At 38.7% G+C, this 8,624-nt stretch overlaps 1 protein-coding gene across 6 annotated transcripts in view; it reads left to right on the forward strand.

Moving 5' to 3' along the window:
• Myot (myotilin) overlaps nt 1-8,624 on the forward strand; it is a 43,233-nt gene that overhangs the window by 30,332 nt on the left and 4,277 nt on the right. For 5 of the 6 annotated variants that reach the window (XM_029471773.1, XM_029471775.1, XM_029471772.1 and 2 more), the window contains 3 exons: nt 1,294-1,343; nt 2,322-2,454; nt 3,321-3,528. In XM_029471773.1, coding sequence (XP_029327633.1) covers nt 1,294-1,343; nt 2,322-2,454; nt 3,321-3,528 — 391 coding nt within the window. The remainder of the gene's footprint in view (nt 1-1,293; nt 1,344-2,321; nt 2,455-3,320; nt 3,529-8,624) is intronic. The other variant, XM_021151058.2, reaches the window with a different exon arrangement.

An 8,624-nucleotide genomic window follows, 5' to 3' on the forward strand; every position in this document is an offset into this window, starting at 1 on the left:
AATAAGTACAGTGCTACTATATCTATAAGTTGAAAATGGTCAAAAATTTTAGTTAATATTTATGACAGTATTTGCAAAGGGAGATGACAGGACCGGGACAAGGAGAGAGTAGCAGAAACATAATACTGCTAGAAAGGGTAAGTCTTGCTGTTTTATACACTCAAACATTAATCCTCACACATTAACAAGTGTTGTCCAATTACAGAGTAACTGCAAACAAAAAGACATCTCTGCTATAATTGAAATGCTCTGAATTTCTGAACATAATGTAAGGAAACCAAAAGTTTGTTTTAAATTTTTTTGAAGATTTTTACTTTTATTAAACTACTAGGTTTGATTTTTGTTTCTGGACATTTTTCTAAAAAATAATAGTCTGTTTTCTGAATTGATAAGTTGTTTTGACATTTTATTTAAGAAATCTTAAGACTATCCAAAATTTTTAGGTTGTTTTAAAATGCCAAAACACATTGACTAAGAGATTCAACTCAACATAAATTTTTGTGATCAAGTTTTCTGTGTCCTTCTCACAGATATTGAGAGGTATTTGGGCTGAGATTATAGTTTCTACTTTTTTTCAATCTCCCACTGTGCTAAGCACAGCAATAGTTATATAAAGCAGTCATTAAATATATAATCAATTGATTCAATTATAATGTTCCTCAACCCCTAACTTTATTATCAAATAGAAATAATTTTCTGGTACTCAATATAAATAATAAAAGGTAAATATTCCTTTCATAAACACGAACAATTCATGTTTCAATTTTTTATAGTTTTATCTGTATTTCTCAAGGTGTCCAATGGGATTTTATGCCATGAGCTAAAAGGAGAAGTATTTTCCAGTCGAATAAGTGTTTACTGTTTGTGGTGGACATGCCAGGCAGTAGCTTGATACCCATTGCTTACTGCCAGCACAAGTGACCTCATTTCTATTCCTGCTTTGCTAAAGGACAACCTGTACCGTGTGTCCCCATGTCAAACACATCAAAGGGACACATCATCCTTTATCACAAAACAGTCATGGAAATGAAGCTACCATCAGACTTGGGTCCAGCTTATTTTCATAAATCACACATGTAAATCCATCTTATTAATCCTGTGGGATTCTTACTAAAGAAATAGGCAGTGAATTTGCTATATTTTAAATGATAGATATACTAAACCAATCACAGCCAAAACAGAAACACTCTTTTAAACTGTAATTGATTACTTCTGTTTCATTTTAAAGGACCAATTCCAGGTTAACTTTCTCATGCTTTTTTTTTTTTTTTTTTTTTTTTTTTAACTCTCAAGCAGCATAACCCAGAACAAGCACGGCTGCACGTTCCCACATCACAAGTAAGGTAATTTTGTTTAATTTGTATAGAGAGATATATTTTGCCATCTAAAAATGTTTTCCACTTCAAATATAATTTGTATAAACAGCCTTCACATTTACTATACTCTTTCAAAACACAGTGTGAATTTCCTAGCATCAAAGATGATGTTAAAAAGAATACAACAAATATTATAGTCTAATATATTTTTTTAATTTTTATTAAATTTTTCATCTAACATATTTGATCCTATCCTTTTCCTTTCCCCAAGTCCTCCTAGATCTTCCACAGCACCAAACTTCACATTCTTTCTCTCAAAACAAAACAAAGCCCCAAAAGACAGAAAACACTAAACAATAAAACACACACACACCATGGAATCGCTTTTGTATTAGTCAACTACTACTGAGCATGAAGCCTGACCTGGATGGAGTGTTGCTGTTATATCCAGTATCACTCCAACAGAGAAACTGAATTTTCCTTTTTCCCAGCAGGTAGTAATTGGAAATAGCTTCTTGGTTAGGATGGGCCTTTGTGTTCACTTACCCTTTCTCTGTGCTGAGATTTTGTCTGGCTTGAATCTGTGAATGTCTTGTACATGCTATTACAGGCTCTGTGAGTTCAAAAAAAAATTTTTATGTCAATTTTCAGAGCTACCTCAAAGGGGATTTTTAAAGACATTTTAATCCAATAGTTAGGACTATGATTCCATGTTGCCACAACAAGGAAATCCTAGTACTAGTTATGAGGTACACATTACTCAATTTAAGGAACTATTTAAAAAGGAAAGACTTGTTTAATTTGTACCATATGTGACTAAATTGTATGTCTGCGAGTAATCAAATAAGTCACTGAATGCATCACCCATAAGGCCTCTCTCGGCTGTCACCATGCCATCAGACCAAACTAAAGGCTGTGGACTTTGTAGCAAGATAGCCAAACTGACTTATGTGAATTGAAAAACCAAGGACATTGCTGCAAATTGTTGTTAAAATGTTGTTGTAGAAGTAGATCATCCTCCAGAGCAGAGGCCAATGATCAGGATGCCATCCAGGAGAAGTTTTACCCACCACGCTTCATTCAAGTGCCAGAAAACATGTCGATCGAAGAGGGGAGGTTCTGCCGAATGGACTTTAAAGTAAGAAGCTTTTAAATGCTAAAGATACATTAGCAATGGGACACTAAGTCGGGGACTATACTCTCACCCATACACTAACACTGTCTCTCACACACATATACTCACATTCTTACAGACTCTCTCACATTCACACATACACTCACACTCCTACACATATACTCACACACATTCTCTCTCTCTCTCTCTCTCTCTCTCTCTCTCTCTCTCTCTCTCACACACACACACACACACACACACACACACACACACACACACACCAGGATGTCTCAAGTGCACGCATCTGTAGTTGTCCATTAACTACTTCAAGCCACCCTGCTTTTTTCTTGTTCAGGTCTTCAGGCTAGGAGAAGAGGCCACATCACATCGTGATTATTTTCATTTTGAGAACCCTGACCTCATAAAATATTTTTCCAGATTCCTTGTCAATGAGAGCTTCTATTAGGGTTAATGTCTTTATACAGAAGCACTCATAGAACTAACATTCATATACAAAATTGTAGCTCGAAAGTTCTGTTTTCAAAAGCTATTTGTTAAGTTGAAGTCCACATACTTGCCTGTGGGACTTTATTTGGAGTCACACTTAGCTAAGCTAGTCACTGCTTCCCTATTCCTTATGGGGCATAAGACATAAACTAGTGTTTTAGATAAAGTGACCAAAAGAGGTCTTAAAGAACCTGAGGTTGTGTTTGAAAGAAATGTATGTGTTCTGAAATAGCCTAAAAGCAATATTGATCTTGTTTTTAATTTCACAATAAAAATTTACAATAAATATATTTTTAAACTCCTCCTTTGCATTTTCAACCCCAAAATCCAGATGATAAAGTTGTTAAAATCATAAATAGAAGACTTTTCTGTTTTGTTTCTAGGTAAGTGGACTGCCAGCCCCTGATGTGTCATGGTATCTAAACGGGAGACCAGTGCAATCAGATGAGTTGCACAAAATGATAGTGTCTGAGAAGGGTTTCCACTCCCTCATCTTCGAAGTGGTCAGAGCATCAGATGCAGGGCCGTATGCATGCGTGGCCAGGAACAGAGCTGGAGAAGCCACCTTCACAGTGCAGCTGGATGTTCTGGGTAAGCCTCCAAAGAGATCCTTCAAAGGCAGCCTGGCTGGAAAAAAGAAAAAAGAATGTTAGAGTGTTACAAAGGAAAATATTTTAAAAGGAAAGCCCAGAGGACTTCATAATTAGGTTAACATCTACAGAATCTAGTGCCATGCCAGTCTCTACTTACAACAAAAAAAGACATCTAGGAGAAACAGAGATTAGGATGGCAGATTTATCAAGTTCTTTCTAGAGCAGTAATAAGGCAACAGTACAATTTTATTTCAATTTAACTACTGGGAGATGGATGAAGAAATTGTTTATTTTACATATCCAAAGTCACAATCCATTAAAGGGAGCCAAGACAGAAACTCAAATCAGGGACCTGGAGGCAAGAGCTGAGGCAGAAGCCGTAAGAAGGCTGCTTACTGGCTTGCTTCCCAGGGCTTCCTCAGTCTGCTTTCTCTTCTTTAAAACATTTAAAATATAATTACATCATTTCTAACTTCCCTTTCCTCCCTCCAACCCCTACCATGCCCTCCCCTTCTAACCCCCCCGTGCCCCTCCCTTGATCTTTTCAAATGTATGGCCTCCTTTTCCATGATTGTTGTAGATACATAATAGATAGATAGATAGATAGATAGATAGATAGATAGATAGATAGATAGAAAGAAAGACAGATAGATATCATGCTGAGTCTGTTTAGTATTGGCTATAGGTACAGATCTTCAAAGCTGGTGTTTTACAATTAATTAGGGGGTTCATCCCTCAATAAGAACATTTCTGAAACAGATGCAGGTACTCAAAGCCAACCAACCGTTGGACTGAGGTCGGGGACCTCCTATGGAAGAGTTACAGGAAGAACTGAAGGAGTCAAAGAAGATAGCAACCCCATAGGAAAACAAACAGTGTCAAATAATCCAGACCCCTGGGAGCTCCCAGAGACTAAGCCACCAACAAAAGAGCATACATGGTCTGGTCCGACCCTCCATGCCCCACCCACCCACCCCCACACACACAATGTAGCAGAGGACTGCCTTGTCTGGCGTCTGTGGGGGAAAAATGTGCCTAATCCTGTAGAGACTTGTTGCCCCCAGAAAGGGGCATGCCCAGGACAGGGGATGAGGGGGAAGCACCTCCTCAGAGATGAAGCAGAGGCAAATGGGGTAAAGAATTCTGGGAGGGGGGACCAAGAGAGGGGGAAACATTTGTGATATAAAAAATAAAATAATTAATTAAAATAAATTAAAGTTTTAAAAAATACAGGAGTGTTTTTAATAAAATTGAAGCACATGAAAAATATTAAATAGAAAAATGGCTTGACTTTCAAAAGGAGAATTTATTTATCAGAGTATGAGTAAAATTATACATATACCAATAGTAATCATGAAGGAACAGGCTATAAGTTTGAGAGTGAGAGGAACATGGACAGAGTTGAAATAATGGAAGTTAGGGGGGTTGGAGGGAAGAAAGGAGGGAGAAAGTGATGTAACTATATTTTAATTAAAATATATTTTTCCCAAAGTTTAAAGAGAGAGAGAGAGAGAGAGAACCGGTTCTCCCTCTCTCAGCTGTCAATAGTTACCTATAGTTCTTTGTCTAAGGGTGTAGGCCTATGAGGTTCCCACTTCTATGTTAGCATGTCAGAACAAGGTGCCTTCCTTGTTCATGTCTTATTTGGGCAGCCATTATGTTGGGGTTTTGGGAGCGAAGGCTCCCTATACTTCTAGGCTGCAAGACCAAATCTCACAGCAGGGGTCCTGTTCCTGTGGTTCTTACCATCTCTCTGCCCCCCTCTCTGAGATACACCTGAGCTTCTGGTGCAGGAGTTATGGGATACATATCCACTAAGGCTGTGAACCAAATACACAGTTCTCTGTATTTGGACCAGGTGTGGGGTTTAATTATGATCTCAGTCTAGTGCAAAGAAAAGCTTCTTTGATGAGACATGAGAGCTTACACTTGTCTATGGGCACAAAGATAAGTGTTTAGAGTGCAGTGAGAAATTATGCTGGTTTAGAGCAGCGCTAGCAGTATGTTCTTTTCTAAGATCCATGAACTTACTAGTCCCAGGTATCTGGTTAGATTTCCAGTATCTTAAGTCCAATTAGAGAGCTGCTGGCTACTGCCAGCACATGAGTGCCACTACTGCACTGCACCCTTAGGGATATCGTGGAAATGTTGGTCATTGTTCATCAGAGCCATGTAGAACTATCGTGTGCTTCACCCTTTGGCCAGTTTGCATGGCTCCCTTTGGTATTATGAAAACCAGTCTTTGGAAGGGGGTGTTCCACCCCCTCCATTCCTGCTATTTCCCCTCTCAGGGGCTCCTTCAGCCCATCACCATAGGCTTTTTTTATTATTACTAACTTTCCTTGTTTCTGCAGTTACTCCAAGTTATATACTCACACCTTAAGACTTGGATTTAAAAATCACATATGCGATACTAAGTTTATCTTTCTGGGTCTGGGTTACCCCCACATAATATATTTAATTCTACCCACTTACTTGCAAATATCATTATTATTTTCTATTCCACCGAGTAATATACACATACACATTTTCATTATCTGTTTGTCAGCTGAAGGACATTTAGTTTGTTTCCATTTTCTAGCTACTGTGAACAGAGCAGCCGTGAACATGGCTGAGCAAGAATTGGTAGGGAGAAGAGTATATCATTTTAGTGAGATATAAGCATTTGTTGATATAGCTAGAAGAGAATGTCAAAGTAGAAGCTGTAGTCTAATAATTAATCTGCTCTATAGCCTGAAATGTAACCATTCTGACTCATGCTGGTACAGAGCTGTCATAGGCTGTCATAATGCGAATTCATACTTGAAAAATGGAGAGTGGGTGTTAATTTTTAGTTGTGCACCATATTATATTTACTAGGAAAGTTCTGTCCAATTATAACCACTCCCCACCCCAAAAAAAGAAAACACTATTCCTTTAGGAAAACAAGGTCTGACAAACTCCCACCTCACACTATGGCAACATAACTCTATAAAACCTCATGTCCAGTTTTTAAATTTTACAATCTAAGTACTTTAAATATATTTAGTGCATTAACCTATTATCTCACAATAAAGACTTAATAAGTCATTGTTTGTTTTACAAAAGCCTGACTGGGTTAAAGGACAGACAGTGTTCTTGAGTTTATAGTCTACATAAATCAATGGAAGATCTTTAGGATCATGCTAGAGACTGAGGGAACTCAACCAAAGAAAACAGAGAGTAAAACACAGATGTACATGCACGCCCAGTACGCATACACTTCATGCTATTAAGCTTTGGATAAATCACATTTGTGCCAGTGGCTTCATAAGAAATTCCCTATTCTAGCTGAAAGAGACCGGAGCTGAATCCATCCAGCCTCTTCCTTTATCCTTTAGCAAAGCCAGCTTCAATGTGAAGTCACCACTTCCTATTCTTCTTGTTGCAGGTGGTTTGATGTTTACTGACATGTGCATGTTATCATCAGTTTACAAAGTAACACTTCTGTCATTTTCAGACAGATCTGTCACTACCACCTGTGGTTAGTTTGATTCTGGTGTTTTGGAGGGTGTAGTTAGCATAAGATAAAACTGAGACACAGAGAAAGTAAACAAAAATGTTCCAATTTTATATGGCCTGCGGAGACAATAGAGATTTTATTTTGTAGGGTTGAGGATGGAGCTCACAGCCCTGCAATGCAAGACAAACCCTCCAATGCTAAGTTGCATTCCCCCAGTAGGGATCTGAACTAGAGTTGTCTGCTACTCTTCCCATCATGCACGCTGCCTCCCTGTAGATGAAATGACTCATCTATATAAGCATGCTTATAATTTTAATAAATCATTATGTTCCATTTTAAGAACTCTGAATATTGTAAGATAATAATGTATGTTACAGTATTTTTTACAATATTTTTATTAGATATTTTCTTCATTTACATTTCAAATGTTATCCTGAAAGTCCCCTATACCCTCCCCCTGCCCTGCTCCCCAGCCCACTCACTCCTGCTTCCTATTCCTGGCATTCCTCTGTACTGGGGCATATAATCTTTGCCAGACCAAGGGCTTCTCCTCCCAATGATGGCTGACTAGGCCATCTTCTGCTACATATGCAGCTAGAGACACAAGCTCAGCGGGGTACTGGTTAGTTCATATTGCTGTTCCTCCTATAGGGTTGCAGACCCCTTCAGCTCCTTGGGTGCTTTCTCTAGCTCCTCCATTGGGGGCCCTGTGTTCCATCCAATAGACAACTGTGAACATCCACTTCTGCATTTGCCAGGCACAGCATAGCCTCACAAGAGACAGCTATATCAGGGTCCTGTCAGCAAAATCTTGCTGGCATATGAAATAGTGTCTGGGTTTGGTGGCTGATTATGGGATGGATCCTCAGGTAGGGTACTCTATGGATGGTCCTTCCTTCTGTCTCAGCTCCAAACTTTGTCTCTGTAACTCCTTACATGGGTATTTTGTTCCCCATTCTAAGGAGGAATAAAGTATCCACACTTTGGTCTTCCTTCTTCTTGAGTTTCATGGGTTTTACAAGTTATATCTTGGGTATTCTAAGTTTCTGGGTTAATATCCACTTATCAGTGAGAGCATATCATGTGAGTTCTTTTGTGGTTAGATTACCTCACTCAAGGTGATATCCTCCAGATATATCCATTTGCCTAAGAATTTCATAAATGTGTTGTTTTTAATAGCTGAGTAGTACTCCATTGTGTAAATGTACCACATCTTCTGTATCCTTTCCTCTGTTGAGGGACATATGGGTTCTTTCCAGCTTCTGGCTATTATAAATAAGGCTGCTATGAACATAGTGGAGCATGTGTTCTTATTACCAGTTAGAACACCTTCTGGGAATATGCCCAGGAGAGGTATTGCTGGATCCACCAGTAGTACTATGTCCAATTTTCTGAGGAATCACCAGACTGATTTCCAGAGTGGTTGTACAAGTTTGCAATCCCACCAACAATGGAGGAGTGTTTCTCTTTCTCCACATCCTCACCAGCATCTGCTGTCACCTGAATTTTTTATCTTAGCCATTCTGACTGGTGTGACATGGAATCTCAGGGTTGTTTTGATTTGCATTTCCCTGATGATTAAGGATGTTGAACATTTTTTCAGGTGCTTCTCA

This window comes from Mus caroli, chromosome 18 (genome assembly GCF_900094665.2).
Source record: "Mus caroli chromosome 18, CAROLI_EIJ_v1.1, whole genome shotgun sequence".
NCBI classification, from domain to species: domain Eukaryota; kingdom Metazoa; phylum Chordata; class Mammalia; order Rodentia; family Muridae; genus Mus; species Mus caroli.